This window comes from Neolamprologus brichardi, chromosome 16, assembly GCF_056152115.1.
Source record: "Neolamprologus brichardi isolate AB-2024 chromosome 16, ASM5615211v1, whole genome shotgun sequence".
NCBI classification, from domain to species: Eukaryota; Metazoa; Chordata; class Actinopteri; order Cichliformes; family Cichlidae; genus Neolamprologus; species Neolamprologus brichardi.
The window spans coordinates 24742431-24762593 of record NC_142119.1 but is presented as its reverse complement, the minus strand read 5'-3'; the positions used below and the strand labels follow the sequence as shown (position 1 = coordinate 24762593).

General features: G+C 41.2%; 1 protein-coding gene across 1 annotated transcript; it reads left to right on the top strand.

Annotated features, from left to right (window-relative positions):
• The first annotated feature begins 13690 nt into the window (after nucleotides 1–13690).
• Nucleotides 13691–17484, top strand: dlx1a (distal-less homeobox 1a). Its single transcript, XM_006788476.3, has 5 exons — nucleotides 13691–13830; nucleotides 14362–14430; nucleotides 14729–15320; nucleotides 15622–15821; nucleotides 16211–17484. Exons 3-5 carry the CDS (start codon nucleotides 15011–15013, stop codon nucleotides 16460–16462), a joined length of 762 nt encoding a protein of 253 aa, XP_006788539.1. The 5' UTR covers nucleotides 13691–13830; nucleotides 14362–14430; nucleotides 14729–15010; the 3' UTR covers nucleotides 16463–17484.
• Nucleotides 17485–20163: the final 2679 nt, after the last annotated feature.

The following is a 20163-nucleotide window of genomic DNA, read 5'->3' as shown; positions in this document are numbered from 1 at the left end:
CATCTTAATTCTGCCTATTCTTGGCAGGTCTGGAGGGGGGGCCTTCTAACTGTGTAAATAGCTCTGGAAATTGCGTGTGGCCTTTGACTGTCTCTGTAATTGCGAGCCTCTTGCAGTATTTTGCTTGGCAGTCTGAGAGGTTAACCCCTGAGGGCTAGAGGCCTGAAGCTCTCCGTCTGACTGGCAGAGGGCTCCTCAAAGCCCCACTTGTTCACCTCCCTGCCTGGGCAGCTCTAAGCCACCGCTGATCCTCTTCTGGGCGAGAGGGAGAGAGTGGGAGGCAGTGCCTCATTCAGCTGTGGCTGAAGCTCTGAAGGTTGAAGCCTGGAGTGTTAACAGAAACCTCAGTCCGCCTGGTTGCACCTGGGACGGCAGTAGCTCTCATAGCTTTGTCACCTCTGCTAGAGAGCGTGGCTAAGTTTGGGCTTTTAGCCATAATCAGATTATATGGATGCTGGTGTACTAAGTGCTTGATCAGTTTCCCCTAAAAACCTTTTTCCCATATTCCCATGAAATTGTAAATATGGACCGTAGCTCCAGTTAATTGTGTGCAGATGGATACACCTGGTTTCATTATATTGAACGGGCGCTTGATGCAGTTGTGCGCTTAAATTTCAATTTATCAATTTATACACGGGATCGCTGTTGATTTACAAAATGCATTTGGCGTCACTGAGAGAGAGTCGGATTAGGAAAGCAAATGTCGAGCATTTGGAAATGGCCAAAAATAACGTTGTGTTAAATTGATTTGATCTTAATTCTGCACATTAATCCTCTGTTTGGAACGTCTTCATCTCCGAAGAATTCCGGGTTCACGTCTGGGATTTGTGTTAAAGGTGCAGCCTAACCTGTCTGCCGTGATGGATGATGTTGCCGGATGAAATGGTCTGTAAAGATGCCGCCTCTTCTGGAGTCCCAGCATAAACTGTGGAGGAGAAGAAAAAAAAAAAGACAACATGTGCAGTTTTGCCTCCTCGGATTCCCACATTGTTCTTGCCAGCTCTGCTCCCCCTGGGCCTCGAGAACGACTCGCTACACCCCAGACAAAAGTACACAGGCAGAAAAGAAATATCAAGGCACAAAGGCTCTTTATGTAATGCTGTCAGGCTGCATTGATTTTTTTTTCTTCCTGTATATTTGACAGACAACATAAAATCGTTGCTTCATGTCATGTCAAGCTGGGCTTCAGAGATTGCATTGGCTCTACCAATACCATTCAGTCCTTTGGAAGAGATAGTTCTCGGTCTATACTTTGTGGAGAGGCTGTGAGTAATTCATTTGTGCAAACTCTGAATGTGTTTGTTGCCTTTACACAGTGACACATATACAAACCGCTCCACAGAAAGCAAACCTCAAATCTGGGAGTTTGTTCACTGGACCACAAAGCAGTGGGTTGTGCAGCATCTGAGGCCTGGGTCTGTTTTATCAGTCTGACTCTGGATGGATGAATTCAAGGACTGAAGCAGGAATGGGGTGCTGGTTTGTCTCTGGGTTCTTGTGGAAGATCAGCAGCTGTGTAATCAGACCTGGCTCTGACCCTACCTGTCCGGACGTTCCTCCAAACCCTCCATCATGTCCCGGTGTCACGCACATGCTGATGAATCACTGGTCGCGTGCAACCTCTGAGATGGCTTGACCTGCAGTCCTGATTTAGTGAGGATAAGACATAACTGCCAGCACTGTCGGGACTTCCAGGGAATACAGTACATTATTCTTCCTCCTTAACATTCATCAGGGGTTTATTTAAACTCTGCCTGATTTATAGCGGATCTGTGGCCACTCAAGCTGTCCAATAAAGAGACAGATAATAAGGCCATCATAAAACCCCAGCTTTCAGCGCTGATCTGAGGTATTTTTAGTTTACATGAGAATGCCACATTTTTTTTATATTTAACAAGGGAATGCTGTACACAAAAGTGCATGTTATGCATTATACTTTTCGGCAGGATATTAAAATTAGCTCCAACATAAACATGTCGGTGAACCAGTAATGCGGTTATTCATGTATTCTTTAAGGAAAAAGAGCATAACTGGGTTCTGTTGAAGCACTAACATGTAGAAAATGGGTTTTCAGACTGTCTGAAAAGCTGTGCACAGTTTTATGCTTTTATTTTGTGTTATTTTTTAGCCCAGTTATGTCCCTGCCATAGTGCATTTATAATATCTGTTGAGATAAAATGTAGCTTTTTATTTTCTGTAGGTTTACTGCTATTCATAGCAGCACAATCGAATATTTTATTAGATATTCTATTTATTAAATCTCCAATCAAATACCAAACTGCATCAGTTTCACTTAAATTACAAATCCAGATGACAGTTTTATCTAATTAGTTACCATCTGCATGAGCTTACCCATTTACCCAGTGTCTACTTTTTTGGTCAGTGCAAATTGAATATGTTTTTTGTGCATTTGTGCACTCTGCACTGCTGCAGCATTGCATATATAAATATGCCATACATGTTGTTGTTTTCTGTGTGTCTATTCTGTTGTCTGTTAAAAGCCTAATGTCTTGTATGTGTACACATACTTGGCCAACAAAGCTGATTTTGATTATGGATTACATATGTTTTTTCTTTTGATGCACTTTGATACATTGCTTACTTTTTACAGTAGTAACATGATTTTAGGGCTTTTTCCCCCTTTAACAATAACAATATTATTGTAATCGCTTTAGAAACTATAAAATATACTGATATTTCGGTAAGTAAAATCATCTTTAACTTTCTTTGTTATGAGTTTTGTCTCATTTTTGGTGAATAAACACTGAGTCTGCAACACTGACTGCAAAAGCATACAAATAAGATATTATCGTATGTAATTGTCATTATGATACCAATAAAAAATCACTGTTATCTTTTAGTACTGCTATATTGCAGCACCAATATATTAATTCCTAATACTACTGCATTATAACATAATGACTTTTACTCAGGTGAGGATCCAAGTACATGTTCCACCTCCGCCCTCTGATAAAGAGCCCCAGTGAGTGCTCACATGGTTTATCTGATGACTGAATGTGACACAGTGGATGGAGCAGCCAGTGTGGAACATGTGGATGCTCTGCGGTCCCTGTTGAGAACACTAAGCTCTGTATTTGCCCTGCTCTTGCTGAGTATAACAGCCTCTCCAGCCCAGGTTAGGAGAGGGGCTCCCTGCAGCTGCTGTCTCTGAGGCTGATTAGCGCAGTGATGAGCGAATGGGGGCCGGGGGAGAGGTGCGCACACACACTATGAAAGGGTTAAGCAGCCGGTTAGGGAGGAGACCTGCTCTGTGTCCAGGATGTTGAGTGCTGCAGCACGATGGTGTGCTGTTACACTGCATGAGGCCTCGGCTCCACTTGGGGTTCTGATTGGGTCTGTAAGATCACAACAGCTACAACCTCCCCCCCAACCTCGCCACCCCCTCCTCCCTCAGGGTTTTTCTCTCTCCACATCCTCCCTGTTGATTATCACCACTGCCAGAGCTGACTCTTGCACTCCAGCTGCTGTCCACACTCTGGCTCTGGGGCTAATTTATCCAGGCTGCAAGGAGGGAGAAAACTTTCTCACACAGCACTGAGAAGCCAAGCTGCCGCACACCAAAACCATAGCTCGTTGCCCTCTGTGCAAACCACCATCAACAACTCCTGCTTGCTTTTCTGTCAGGCTTTCCCTGGTGGTGCATTTAAACAATATCCAGAGCTACAGATGTTCAGAACAAGTCCTCTTTACTTGGAAATAGTTCATCAGTGCAAAACAGACAGCAGAGGTTTCCCTGCAAACCACCATGTGTTGCTCTCTGCAGGTGTTTCCTCTGAGCAAAGCCAGGGCGGAGTGCTGCCTTCTCTGTCCAAAAGGTTGACTTTCAGCAGTCATCTTCAATATGAAACTCAACCCTTAAGCTCTTAATATAAAACACACATACAACGTCTCGCTAGCTACTGTGAAGCTTTGTGTGCTTCCTTCACAATGCAACCACGAATAACAGACGTCAATGATGTGGGGAGGATTGTTGATTTCTTTTTCCAAGAAAGCAGACGGAGGGATGAAAGAGAGCTGGAGTTTCTACCTGAATTGCTATTTCTGCATTAGGGTTTTTCAAGTTATTGTTATTTGATAAAAGCGTAGGCTGAATAATTCACACAAACATTGTCATAAAACGGAGCTACGAAAGCATCTATTTGACTTTGTGAGGCTGTGGGGGAGAAAAACATAGTAATTGACCAGTCAGACAAGTGACTTTGGGAGCAGGACAAAAAAGGTGGGACTAAAAGAAGAAAGGACTAAAACATTGCCTTCAGGCTTCTGAGGGAAATTTGAATTTGAAATGTTCCTTGCAGAAAATGCTTGTGCAATTGTGCAAATCTGTAATTAATTTCTAAATAACTTATCATGGGAGATATTACAGTTTTGCATGTGTGCTTAATTCTTTGTGACAGTTAATAATTTAAACAACATGCACTCCATAAACATTAGGGCTATTCTCTGCCCTGGCATATATCCATAAACTACTTGGAAACTTGCCAGCGGCTCTCGGGTGTAGCCTCGTCTTACTTGCGAGTCCTTGCCAAAGCGGCATTATATGAGTGCTGATGGGGAGAGTCCTCTGTCAGCCCGCGGGGCTCCGGTGTCTCTCTGCTGTCAAGGGTCGTGCAGACAGAGTAACCTGTGGCTTCACAATCCCAGCCGCTGCCCCCCTCAGCTCACCATCTCGTGTTGAGAGCATTGTGACTGAACAACACCCGCTCTCATCTTCATGTACTTTCCTTTTTTTTGATCTCATTCTCTCTTATTAACACAGATTTTGTAACATGTATGTGTATGGCAGGCCGCATAAAAAAAAATGAAAAGAAAGAGGATGTGAATCAGAGGTACACGTCTCTTGCTGCTGTGTGGTGTCGCTGCACCCTGAGAAGTTTATCGACACACTTTTTCACGGTGTAAACTTTATAAACATTAGGGCATATGGTAAATCTGTGGTGGGAGGGAATTTTTAATTTTGGGATTATACCTTTAATCCTGCCTAACACATTAAAATAAGTCGTGAGATAAATATACACATAGCATGAACCCCTGCAATGTAACTCAATGACATCATTTCAGACATGATGGGGTTTTAATATCAGATGTGATTTGTTCAGAATACATAGCTTGGAAGCAGATACATATTTTCTACACGCACACACACACACACACACACACACACACACACACACACACACACACAAAATCCATTGTAGGAGAAAGAAGATTTATCATGCTTTCCTCCCCCTTCCGTATAGAACTGTTCTTTCCATCATCTTTACTGTGAACAATGTGGTCACACTACACCTGACAGGTATTAAATCTCTCGTAGTCATTTTACCCTGGAATCCCCCTCTCTTTCAATTATCAATTGCAATTTAGAAATCAAACACAGCGGCACTGTTCACCCGCGGAGGAGTCATGAGAAGATCGCGTTTTCTGTTTTTCAGAGAAGCTGCACAGCAAACACTTCCATGGAAAGATGATGTATTCTTTGCAAAAATGTGATTATTATTCCAACACGTGTGATGCAAACAATCCAGACTACAAGGGTTTGTGCTGAAAGAGAGTGTCCTATTGGAAGTATTGCATGTACGTAGCTTGAGTTGATACTGTACAAGCTCCTAGCAGGAACATTTTGTGGCTACTGCCCGAATATGAATTCAGCGTTTTGTCAATCTAACCGCAGAGATAGCATCTTAGGCCTCAGAAGGCAATTAAAAAGAAATTAACTCAAATTGTGTCTAATTTTGTGTTGTCTGCTATTTTTGTGTTTATTTTGAATAAGCTTTCTTGGAAACTCCCACTTTTTAATTGCGCCAAATGCTTATTTTAGGGTTTTTTCCCTTCTTTTTTTCCTTGCCTTTCCACTGGTCAGCAGAAAGCTAAGATGCTATCAACAACCATGTCAGCATGGCCGTATACACTGATCTGGCGCATGTATAAATAATTCACATAGGTCAAGCTTTGATCCTCTGATACAGCCTCTCGGATTGCCAGTGGTGGCAGGAAAACCAGAAGATTGAAAACGAGGAATGCATCAAGGGGTGTGCTGTTTACTTGTAGCACGGGCAGCTGGTTAGCCACCCCTCTGCCGGTTTACACCCCCCTCCCTCGCTTTTCAATTCCAGCCAGACCCCAGGCTCGGCTACTAACTGGGGGCTGGAATATTGTGCACTGGGGATCAATGCAGCCCTGAGTGAAATGTCAACTGTGGCCCTGCGATGTGTCAGGCTGTGAGGGAGTTGTAATGGCTATTGATCCACTGTGTGCTTAATGCAGAGCTGCCCCGCCACGATGCGAGCCAGCTGCAGCAGAAAGATATGTATGAGATGAGCTAAAAGTGAGAAAATAGAAAAGAAAGAGCCCACAGTTTTGTCCCCCTCCTTCCATCCCTCCCTCTCTGGCTGCAGATTGATCTTCCTCTTCCTGCTGATTCTAACTGGGGTCTGTCATTATCTTACTCTGTCATTAGGGGCTCCATTGACAGCCTTGGCTTGTCTGTGTCACTCTATTGAGACAGCAATACTTTTCCCATGCAGTGTTCCCTACATTTATTAAAGTCTCTGACAGCCTTGTCTTAGCTTTCTCCATAGATGGCTGAGCTTCAGGCTGCACCACAGCCTGAAGCTCAGCCTGTAATTGGAAGACGAGGCTCTCTGTCCCTGGTTAGTAATATCTGTGAGGTACAGCTGTAGGTCAGACTGGTTTATATCAGACTGCTGGTTATGAAGTACAAAATCAGACCACCTGTGTCCGAGGGTCAGTGGGAGCAGTAGTATAGACCCTACATTTATGCCTTTATCTATGAATCACATGAGGATGATTGGAGTTTTCTTGCTGCCGCTGCTGGGAGAATATTTTTTTTCTCCAAAAATGTAAGGGTAAGAGCCGGTGGGGAAAATTAAGAGATGAGAGGGATCACATATTGGCGAGGGTTATGCGTTTCCCATTTTGCAAAAGTTTAAACTTTCTCTTCAAACTTTTGTTGGTTTATTCCCATCTGAATAAAATCATCCGAAAGCTAAACTAGGATACCAGTATAGGAGGAAACATATATGCAACCCAACTTTGCTCTAAAATTTAACAGAAGAAGTTTTGAAAGGGTATTAAATGTGTAATATTTTGGGGGGTTGCATTTTAGCCTTAATTAAACAGGACGGTGCAGAAAATGATAAGAAAGCGGTGGGAAGTGGGGAGTATGACCCGTGTGGGTCACCGGCTCAACCAAGTGAGTCTGGGTGGTGCGCCTTAATGTGTAATATAAATTTAACATTGTAGTTCTTGTTCCACAGATTTTTGTTTGCATAATTTTGTTATTCCAGTTCTTCTCGTGTTGGATTTCTGATTATGTATGTGAAATTAGGACACACTGTCTCATACTCAGTGTGCACTTTTGGTTATTACAGCCAAGGTGAGTTGTGATGGTGTCATATTCTCCAGCTATAATTGGCTGCAGACCCCAATAATTTTCACACGGTCCCTAAATCACATTTTTGCATGTATTTTGTGTTTAACTGCACGGTTTTATCAGCTGAAGTGGAGCTAGTTTTCCATTCATACATATATGTATACCAAATAAGTACAGCAGCTTCACAGGGCTTTAAGCAAAAGAGCAACCACAGCACATTGAACAAAAGTCCTATAGCTGGACTTTTGAGGTTGTAGCCAGAGCCACATTGGTGCACTGCTGTTACAGCAGATTATTTATGTTTTATTCAGACTTCATAAAAGAGAGTTTCAGCAGCCTTTTATATCTCAGAATAACAGAAGGTTATTTTGGCTGCTAGTTTTTTGCTGTTAGTAAATGAGTATGAAGTTTAACTGTATTTATGGCTCGCTAAACTTGAAGGACCAAAAACCTTTACAATAGCAACTAAATCAGCTGAGATATGGACAATATAGTAACCAGTGTCGTAGCCTGACAGATGAAATTAAACCTCAGCCTTTCTTTTAATTGGCCTAATAATTTTCAGACGCTCCCTCGCTGCGGTCAGGACTTGTTTGCAAAACAACAAATTTGTGCTCAAATGTCTCAGCTGTTGCTGCTGCTGCTGCAAAGAACAGCAAGTAAAATGATTTGAGAAGCCAATTTGGTTCAGTGCCAAGGAGTCCAAACTGTTTAAATACCTCACCAGCTTTCCATGTGAAACAAAGTGAAAACAGCAAATGAAAGAGCCCGAGAGATGCAACCCAAACAGGCTCTTATGGTCCTTACATAACCTAAATATCTGATCACATGATTATTGTTTTGTTGTATTCTCTGCTCCCAGACTATTACTGTAGAGATTTGACAACTTGAAAACATTTCTGGAGGCTGTCAGGAAGTTCACAGTGGGGTGCAGCGAACTGAGATTGGTGGTTTATGGAGAGAGTGCGCGCGTGTATTTGTGTGTTACACAAAAACGAAGCTGAGTATAGGCTTGTGCCGGGACCTAGCTGCTTTTCTGTGTTACTGGAGGCACAATCAAGTAAGACCGGGGGGTCTCTGGCTGTCTTGGCCCCATAACACACAACACTGCTCAATGGGACGGAAGTTATTGGGGGGTTGGGGGTGAAACTGATGACATGGTGTGTGACAGAGACTCATCATTTGAGTGCGATACAAGTGTTTGAGCTGCAAGGCTGTAATGTTGCTCAGCTTGTCTGGAAAGATTTATTCTAGATCGCAGGGCCCGAGGGGTCAGCGGATGCACATGCGGGAGGTTTACCTGGGAAAAAAATGGACTTTTTCTTTTAAAGAGGGGGGAAATGATGGTGTCCATAATGAAACAATTCACAAGAATCAGCTGGCTGGCTGGGAGAGAGTTAAAAACAATTAGTGTGGATATCTGACTACTTCTTCATCTGCTGTTTCCCTCAAACACAACAGCAAGTGTTAATGTAGTGTTTCCTTTAATGGAGATCTACATAGGCGGGCTGCTTCAGAGAACACAATGCATTTAGGTCTCCACAGAAGTTGGATTTACAGCCACGTTTCTGCCTGACAGAAAAAAAATGCTTTTAGATTTTTTTCACCCACCAAGGAAGGAGAAATGTTTAATCCAACACCCACTGTGAAAGGAAAAAGTAATGCATATCTCACTATCTCGTCTGTCTCGCAGCGAGATGAAATTGAAATTTTAATGCATTTCAGAGTTTTTTTTTCCTCCCGAATGGAGACGTTGATAGACACCAGGATGTCATATTTACAGTAGGAACACTCATGGTTTAATGCACTCTACAATACTGCCATCTCCAAGTTCTTCGGAATAAAACATGCTCTCGAACATAAAGGAAAAGCCAAAGAACAAAATTATTCCTCAAGCTTTCTATCAAGCTTCTGCATTCATGGCAAAGTCTAAAGGGCATGTCAGTCCTCCTGCCTCTGAGAGAGGTAATTATCCTTTTCCTGTCAGAGAACAACAAATGATAGCCAACTATGGGGGTGCATTTTCAGGAGCTGAAATTTGTCAAAAGGAAGGAGAAGGAGGTTTAATTTTCTGGCAGCTGCATATCTACTTTTATCATGTTTTTTTTCCCCAGTGGTCATTTGTTGCTTTTTTCCCTGCTCTTCACATGAGCTTGCACAGTGTAGAGCTGTTTGTTTATGTCTGCGAGCTTCTGAGGGTGTATTTATGTGCCCTGCATTAACATACCTATTTATAGTCCTACACTTTCTTACAGTCATCTTTTTTTTTCTGTTGTGACCATTTCACAGATTATATATTGTCCAAGTAATTTCCCTTTCAGCATCTGTGTTTTTTACCTTTCAGAGAAGGCAGTGAATGGAGGGAAAATTATCACAATTACTCATATAATTGAGCCGTCTTTGTAGCAAGTGCAGCTTCAGTAGCCCCTTTTTTCCATCAGCCAAAATGGTTTCATTATATGGGTTTTTCATATTCCCTGACACAGGGCTCTGCTGAGGGCCTGGCACGTGGATGAGATGCAGGATGAACAGAGCGAATCATTAAGGTCACAGTAGGAATAATTATCCCAGCTATGGAAAGAGCATCTACAGCCTTTTTTCTCCCCCAGCACAAATGCAATGTCCATGGCTTTTAGTCACAAAGAACTTTGTTACAAATGGAGCTTCCACCTTCTACTTATACAAAGAAGAGAGGGGGAGAGCAAGACTTGTATCAACATGACAATTTTCCATCATTAAGACTAATGACAGGCACAGACTGTGGGGATCAAGGGGAGCACAAAAAAGAGAGGCGCATTCAGGTGTTGGCTGAGTGCTGACCTCCTTCCTGTCTTTGTTGGAGACTTAACTCTTAACAAAAACTAAAAAGGGTTTCAGACTAAAGGCGCAGTGGCAGCTGAACGTCAAGCAGCCCAGCTCTCCATGGGCAAATGACTTAATTGGCGAATTTGCATGTTTTCCATTTGTGGGGAAATTAATTCAATAAGGCCTGCATGTAAAGATGTTTAATCAATCGTTGTTTTACTGTAGGGGAAATAATTCTCCGTTATGGATGCATTTTATTGATTTCTACCCCTGTCATCCATCTCTCTCGCATCACTGCACAGACTAAGACTTTAATTTTTCACTCGTTTTTTTCTCCTTCTAATTTGTTAACATGAAAGTGGAGCTTATATGTCCACAAGTATGAAGCATCCGCCTGACACTAGTTTCTTTTACAGTTTAGCTGAATTAAGTAAAAGCCATATTTTTCCAAGTCCTCTCTCCCCAGCCTTCCCTCAGGTAATTGGTCATTTTGCAGCCAATTTTGGTCAGGTTGGATGCTTGCTGCCATGGCCTGACCCCTGCTGCTGCTGTAATGGGGACAGCATTTCTACCAGTTCACTAGGAGCCTTTCCACACCGTGACCCCCAGCTTTCTGAAGAAAGAGCTGCTCCGAGCACTGAGATGGAAAGAAAAAAAGGAGTTTGAAATGTGACTTTTCAGCTCCGCAATGAGCCACCTTAAGTCAGTCAGCCAGCATATTAGAGGTATATTAGGGAGGCTCCGCTGGAAATGAAAGACTTGGACATCATGTTTTTCCACAGGTGTGAAAATCAAGAAAGGATATTTTAAAAACAAGTAAATATATATATATATATATATATATATATATATATATATATTCAATTTGATTTATTGACTTCAGGCTTCAGCACTTATAAGAGTGTCAGTCACTTCTGGAGCAACAAGTCCAGATTGTCCAGTTCCTCCCAAAGTGATGAGAAGCAGGAGCTCATGAGGTCACCAAAGCCTGAAAACAAACAAAAATAATGATTGTTATCCCAAACAATTTCTTAGTTTCATTTTTTTTTAAAAATTGTTTAATTGTTTAAACAAGGAGAGAAAAAAAAAAAAACTTTTTAGTTTTCTATTAAAATATGACAAAGTACAAAGTTAACTTTGTCATGCTTCTAAACTGTCAATTAAAATCCAATGAGGAACACAAGGATGTTTTAATTAGGATGTGAAATTGAATGAAAAAAGTCACATTTATGCAGGAAGAAAATGAAAATAAAAACTCTAAATATATTTTACAATTTTTCATTTCACACAACATAAATGAGGAGCTGATAAAATATACTGTCAACTCCGATTATCACACAGAAATGCACCATTAGCTATTAAAACATATTCTGAGGGGGAAAAAAAACTGACACGTAGCAAATTTGAGTTCAGCTGTCCAAAATAAATTCTGCGTCCTTCTCTCTTTTATATAAACAGTCAAATAAAACCCAACATGATTTCATCTTCTCCCTCTTGACCCCTGTGATAATGCAATAAATTAACCAATGCGACAATCTTGCCTCTCAGATGCTATGATTCATTTTTTTGTTGTTGTTTTTTTTGTTTACACGTAACTCGGTAAACAAAATCAATTCGCATTTTGATGCCGCATTGAACATGAAAATAGACATTGAATCGAGTTAATTGTAGTGCATCTAGTTTTCGTTCATTGAGGCTGCAAATTACAGGATGGCAGCGCGAAGCAACGCCAGAGAACAAGCAAGAGAAAAGGCAATTTCACTTGTCTGATCCGCTGCCTTTAAAAACGTGAAATGCAACCTTCGTATAGTTTGACATTTCTGCTGCAGATCACTCACCGAATTGCATTTGGATTTGATGATGTGCTGAGGCCTGCTGTATTCATCTTTATTATTATTAATAATAATAAAATTTTAGATCAGTTATATTGTTAGTGCTGTTTGAGATATCTGTGCCCTATAATAATTAACTAAATAATAATAATAATAGCAATAAAAAAGATGGATTTGCAGACTTCAGAAATAATTCAATATTCTCAGAAATTCTAAAATCAGGAGGGGGAAATATACATATCCTAATAGGCATAGTTGATCTTTTGCAGTTTAAGGAAGAGGAATTGTGATTTTATTTTATTTTTTTTAAAGGATTTAAATTTCCCTGCACCTCCAGTGTTGGTAATTAATCATCACTCCCATGCAGAGCCTGCAGGGTGCACAGGGAGCTGAGCCTCCACACAGCATGGATGCACAGTTTACCAGCGCACCGCGGTCGGGGTAATATTTGGCGGCTGTTAAAATGTGGGTTGGTATGGCAGTTGAGGAGGGCTTTCTATCACCGGACTGAAATGAAGTCTGTGACATCTTGGCCCGTTTACCCCACCACCACCACCACCACCACCACAAGCAGCAGCAGCAGCAGCCCCCCTCTCTCTTTCTGTCTCTCCACCTCTGCACTAACCCTCAGGTGAAGAGCAGCAGGTGTTAAAACACCCTCAGCCACAGAGCTACTCACTCCTAATGAGTCCTGCCTCCGCGCTCCATCCATGCATGGAGGACTTTATTTTTAGTGTGGCTAGTTAGAGCCGTGCTGCCCCGCTGCAGGAATGACCGCTGTGGCCTGCGCTGCCCTCCTGCCGGCGTGCGCAGGAGTCAAATTATTAATGAAAGCGGTAATATTATCACCGCGCCTGCCTCGTCCGAGCCACACCGAGGATGGCTTGAAAAAGAGAGAAAAAAATTCCCCCTTAAATAGGAAATAAATAGTTGTCAAATTAAGTTTGTAAATGTTTGATTCTGCAAGAAGGATCAATGGGATGAATATAATTTATGCAGGATGTTTGTCTCCTCGCCTCCAAATGACATAAAAATCTCTCATTATTATTGCTATTATTAGTAGGACTCCTCGGGTGTTATTTTACATTTTTCTGCAAATTCTGCCTCTATTCTGTTAATGGTTTTGCTTCACAGCTGTCTGTAGATACTATAATCGTGGGAAAATAATGACAGTTATCAGTCGCACCCACCAAGTACCCATAAAAATCTGTCCTCTGTTCTGGAAGATGATAATTATTGGTTGTACTACCATTATCATTGTCGTTGTTGATAGAGGAAATCTTGAAGCATTTTTCGAAAGTAATTCCAGAGAAATCACTTCAAATTGGCCTATTTTAGGGGGGACAAGGGACCAGCTTTCGTTATAGCCTAATATTTCACAGAAATCTTTAAATTCAGGCATCCGCAGCCGCCTGGCACATTGTGGCACACGCGCCGTGATGTCAGCCCTGCATTTTGATAACACATTTTGCAACTTGCTAGTTCTGCTATGAGTTCAATTATGTAATTATACTGATAATCACAGTGACGGAATTTAACTGCCTTTAATTTGTTATTCAGGTGGAGATGGAGGGACTACGGATGGAGCAGCCAGGCTGTGTTTCTGCTCTGCGCAGACACCAGAAGAGAAGCAGCCTGCAAATGAAGCCTAATAAAATGAAGAGCTGCTGCTGCTGCTGCTGGATACTTTCTTCTTCTTTCAAGTGCATCCCGCGGAGGCTCCCTGACCCCGGATGATGCGGATTTATTTGCTTTTTTTCATGACTTAAAAAAAATTGAGTAAGTGAACAGATATGTATGTGTATCTATATTTTAAATTGCAGCTCCTGTACCAATTTGAATTTTGTTCTAAATCTGCCGCTGAGGGAAATTGCCTCCAGTCTTTTCAGTAGTAAGTTCAATTAAATCAAACGACAATTATTCTTGTTAGGCTGTGGGAGGCTGGCCGCACCCTATCCTCACTTAGATTCATAATAATCAAAGGTGGCGGTGTTTAACTAAACTGTGATCAGTAAATTGACTGCGGCAAAAAGGGTGCGTAAAGATGTTTGGAAAGCATTTAAATGCGACTAGAAAACGTGTCCATCCGGCCTATAAAACAGGCAAAAAAGAAAAAGAAAAAAAAAAGATGCGCAAAAATAAAACCGCAAGTTTGCCTAAATTTGCAAGACTAAATTTGGAAACTGTAGTTTAAATTACAAGCAGTATCCCCGGGTTTAATTTAAAGGGATTGCTCTGCTACATTTGCCGTAATATGCTGTGATGCTGTGTTGTTGTTTTTTTAGTTGGTATTATTTTTGTCATCATCAGGCCTCAGACAGAGAAGCTTCTCATTTCACATCATTGCAGACTTTGCTGTTTCAGTCCGTCTGCTGCCAGGTGAGACCTCAAGTTGCACTAAGTGTTAAATACATGACTAATTACAGGCCTACTTATGAAAATTGAACGCTAGTGTTATGCTAATACGCGTTCACTCCTGATGGAGCATTGGGAGCTGTGATCATCATCTTAAGAAAAAAAGGCTTTAATGCAGAAAGAGCAGCCGAATATTTAAGTTTACTGGCCTTTTTTTTGCAGTAGCAGTATCACTACTACAAATAATAATCATGTTATTATGGTGAATCTTGACATGTCAGGAGGAAATCTGAGGTTTTGCGGTTTTCCTTGACTTTATCAGGTTCTTCGGACCTAGCCCCAGCGTCACCAATCGGCTTCCCTCTTGGAGAGAGTGGACCAATCAGCGACAGTCTTGATGAATATTCATGAGTCCGAGATTCAAACCTTTGAGCGAGTTTGTCTTGGTCCACAGCATCATTCCTAGGACTTTTCACGGGCACAAACTACATTTTCTTATGAATGGAAAGAGAAAAAATCTGTTCGGCTTAAATTGGGATCCGTCCTTCACTGAGATCATAGAAGGAAAACAACAAAAGCGAGACAAGGGGAACCGCCAGAAGAGATGACAATGACTACGATTCCAGAAAGTCTTAATAGCCCTGCCTCAGGAAAAACCGTTTTCATGGAGTTTGGACCCCCGAGTCAACAAATGTCGCCTTCCTCCATGTCTCACGGACACTATCCCATGCACTGTTTACATTCTGCAGGTCACACACAGCACGACAGCTACAGTCCAGCCTCGTCGTTCCCCAGATCCTTGGGTTATCCATACGTAAACTCCGTCGGCAGCCATTCCACCAGTCCATATCTCAGCACAGTACAGACTTACCAAAACAGCTCGGGACTCACGCAGACACGATTAGAGGATGCAGGTAAGTGTGCCACAGAGTGCTCTGGATCCTAAATATCAACTTTCTGTGCTGGTACGGCTTTCCACTAGACGGTGTAGGCAAAAAAGACGACCCAGATGTGGAATTAGGCTTGGTAATTATTTATTGCGTAAGGCTATAAACAATGTATGCAATTAAGGGTAATTATACCTAAAGTACAGCCTGTAAAACTTGCGCTGCAGTATTCATTGCTGTGCAGCACTCTTTGCTACAACTGTCTCCTCATTTTTCTCCCCTTCTGCTTCTTCGTCTTCTTCTTTGCTTTCTTCTGTGTCTCTGCCAGCGCCAGAAACAGAGAAAAACACAGTGGTGGAAGGCGGAGAGGTGCGCTTCAACGGCAAAGGGAAAAAGATTAGAAAACCAAGGACTATATATTCGAGTTTACAACTTCAAGCCCTGAACAGGAGATTTCAACAGACTCAGTATTTGGCGCTACCGGAGAGAGCTGAGCTCGCAGCGTCGCTGGGTCTCACCCAGACACAGGCGAGTGTGATCCGCACACACATAGCTTCACTGTGCAGCTGCGTCAACGACGCATTTCTGCACATTTTTAAATGTTTTTATCTCTCACAGCATACATTATTATTATTATTATTATTATTATTATTATAGACTACAATTTATTTAGTGTTGTTGATTAATAAAGATAATTTATATTTTTTATTATCATGTTTTGCTTTCCACTTTTTCACGTGCGTAAAACCGCGTAAAATGGTTATATATATATATATATATATATATATATATATATATATACATACATACATATATATATATATATATATATATATATATATATATATATATATATATATATATATATATATATTTACATATATTTTAATGTCTCTTTTTTAAAAATATATCTGCAGGTAAAAATTTGGTTTCAGAATAAAAGATCCAAATTCAAGAAGCTGATGAAGCAAGGCGGTGGTACGATCGACAGCAACGCTTTGGCCACCGGCCGTGGACTTTCCAGTGGTTCTCCCTCGGTGGCACCTGTCTGGAGCTCGCCGACCACCGTGAAGACTTCAATGGGCACGACCGGATCTTACATTCCCAGCTACACCTCATGGTATCCAACCACACACCAAGAGTCTATGCAACAGTCACAGCTCATGTGAGCAGAGAGCTCAGCATCAGGATGGTGAAAGGCCCAGCAGCCGCTGAGCGCGGCTCAGCATTGATAATGCACAACAAACAACAAGAATTCCGGAGTTTGCTGCCGCATCCCGCCAGCTGACACAGAGGCCTCCTCATACCGAAGACGGCGAGCAGAGATACAGAAGAAGAGAAGAGGTCAGACAGAGTGAAAAGGCGCACAATGCGCCAGAGGGCAACCAGTCCGTGACCGTCCCTGACAGCGGAAATCGCAGACAAAAGGATCATTTGTTTTTTTTGGCTGCTTTTGTTTTGTTTTTGTTTTTTCCAAATGTCGGTTTCTGTTTGTTTTCAAACTCATATTTGTGTGAACACTTCTGTTTTTGAGCTGTAGGCTACATGTTTATTAGAAAACACGTGTTTGTTTACGCCAGATTGTCAGGGCGCAAGGTGATGACGGCCTTAAAAGTCAATTTGCATTCATCGACAGTTAAAAAGGCCACTTAGGCCACAGCAGAGTTTCTCTAACCAAATAATTAACGATAAATTCCAGCGGTAGCCATCAAGCCGCTCCACTCACAGCGCATTCAACCGCAGAGCACAGGCTGCTGTGCGCAGAGCCTCGAGATGCTACTATGTTGTTTCTACGTGTTTGTTATTTAAGTTAAATTATTCGGGCTAGTTTTTTCTGTTTGAGGTCAGTCTGTGTTCAGTTTGTAAGCGTGTTTGAAATGACAACACTGTGTTGTTAATGCTGCACTAACGCAAGCAAAGCTTTTCTATGCCGTGCCCCGATGTTATGTGAAAAATGTAAAAGGCCTGACGATTTGCTGCTTTAGAAAAAAAATTGTCCTGAGGGTGAGCAGCTCATTTGTCACTGTATTTTGTACATAATTTTCTTTTTTTCTGTTCCTTTTTTTGTGCTGTATACTGGATACGCTGTGAAACAGGGTTTAGGCTTTGTGTAGCTTACTCGTCGAAATGTGTTTAGTCAACATAGGAAATATTTAGTTTTGTATTGATCACCTTAATTTATTTATCTGTTTCTGAAGTTTATGTACATAATGTGCAAAGTTTCAAAAGCAGTAAAATATGATTTAAATTATGTCAAGAACGGTGTCTGATTCACCCCACCTCTTCCTCCACCATACCGCCATCACCACCACCCCTCCATCCTCCTCTACCCACCCTCGCCCCTGAAAAGAAAGGCTTCAGCGTGGTGCAGGTTTAATGCGAGCTGACACAAAGGAGTATCATGTTGGCTATTGTAGCAGACACCATGTGAGCGCGTTTGAATTAACTGCAAAAGGGTCCTCGTTTAGATTTATGGTCATGTCTAGCGTTTAGCCTACATGTGTTTGTGCTGCTGCTCGCTGGCTGCAGATGTTGTCAGACCTCTGGAGTCAAGCTCAGAATTAGAAATCTGGCCTCGCATGTAAAAATGCATCAAGATAGTGTTGTTACGAGGCCTAGTCTCTGCAGTGTAAAGCCTGAATCTATATATTCATATATCTATATATTTCTCTCTCTCTCTCTCTCTCTCTCTCTCTCTCTCTCTCTCTATATATATATATATATATATATATATGTGTGTGTGTGTGTGTGTGTGATTTAACCACCACTGCTGTGTCATTCAGCAATCGCCTTTCAGCCCTTTCTAAAAGATAACCTCCTTTCTGTTCTACTCTTTAACGATTGTCACTTTTTCACTTTTTCGTCATGAGAGAGATCAATTGGGTGTGTTAAGTGAATAATTGCTCAAGAGGCAGGTGCTGCAACAAGAAAAAAAAAAGTCTGGCAAAGGGCGGATCAGATGGAGATCAGTGAGAGTGAAAAGTTCAAAGGCCTTCTTGTTTGTTTAACACGGCCGAAAGCTGTGGTTAGAAATAGCCATCTACATGGGAAAAAATGAAATAAATATTAATAGTATTTTAAAAAGAAGAACGAGATCTGTTTTTCGCGCGCATTTCGGTGGTGATATAGGAAACAAATTCATTTATTATAGTTGGATTTTAGCCATATTCATAGAAATTCAAATAACACTTGGATGCATTGGGGAAAAATCAAAGTAAACAATATAAGCAATTAAGTAAATAATGATTTGAATAATTAATATTAAACTAAAAATAATAATAATAATAATAACATAAATTAAAAATAAAATAAAATAAAGAATTGTAAAAATATATTACAAAAAATAGAGTTCTGTATGTGCCTGCAAAGAAAAAAAAATCGAAAAACAAAACAAAGAAAGAACAATTTTTTGATGCACGGATGTGCTCGCTCTTGCAGCTGTCACAGCTCCATGAATAAATAAATGTTATTATAATAGCAAATTCGGCCTAAAAATATTATTTATTGGCATCTGCGAAGTCCGTTTAAACCTGACTCAAGCCAACATCCAAAAAAGTAACCACCACAAGATTATTATTATTATTATTATTATTATTATTATTATTATTATTATTATTATTATTGTAGAACACTTTAAACTAGTAAGCGTGAGTAGTAGCCTTGTTTTTTATGGCATGCTTTGCTTCGATGCCGTCTCCTTTGTTATTCTAATACAAATCTTAAACATGTAGAGCTCTTTGTGTGCAGCCTCACATTTACAACAGGCCTTCGTATATTTCGATACCATTAGGAAAGCAGAGCTACTGCTGCTGCAGTGAACATAAATCTGCCTACCTAGCCTTAGAAAAGGCGCAGCTGCACATCCAAGAGGGTCAGTGTTATTTCGCTGTATTCTCCCCTTGATTATACGAGCTGAGCCCATCAAACCCAGCATAATTACAGTAATTTCGCCCTTATTTATTCTAATGCAGTTTCCTATCTCTGAGGTAATTATGAGCAATTTTTTTCGCACCGAGGATCTTTCTGCGTTGACAAAAGAGATAGCGCTCTGAAAGACATTTTCTGCTGCAATAGGAGGGAAAAAAACGTGAAATAGGTGAGGTGCCATTTCGTCACCGTTCCCTTTAGACTTAGCCTATGTATAAGACTGACAAATTGCTTGCAGGTGTACATCACCGAGTTGTCAATGCGAAGAGGCTTCAAAATGAGCAAAGCACAATGTAAGAGTAACGAGTGCAGCGACTATAAAGAAGAACTTCTCTGTCTCCTCTTCCTTGCATCTTCTCTCCATGTGAGCGGCTTTCTAAGCCATGGGAGATTTCAGCTAAAAGAAGCTCCTCGGTTGCACTTTAACACTGAAGTTGGAGGATAAAATAGTCCACGTGTAATATATTTTTCTTTACCCCTCCTGCTTCTTGAGGATCTAGTCTTTGAAACGGCATTAAATAATCAGCATCATTCACGAATGAGAATACAAATTAATAAAGGCTGTGCGCAATGAAAGAAATGGACAAATCGAGCCTCATTGCGCACTCGGCGAAGCCCCTAAAATGTAAGAAATAAACATATGGTACACACCTTTCAGCTTGAAATTGAAGAGACAAGTTTGCCCTCTCTGGATTTTCAGATATCAGCATGGAGGCAGATCAGCACCACCAGCAAGAAGCAGCAGCAGTCCTTCAGCACAGACTCAAGACGAGCGCTTAAATCCCACAAAATGTGTCCCATGTGTCGGTCTAAGCTATAGCAGCAGAGTTCAGAATATGACTGAAAATGTCTGCTTTATTTCCCCTCTTTATAGCTGATGGGGAAAAAAATGTAGATTATTAGCATAAATGTTTACTCCTCATTACGCTGATGACATTGTGCA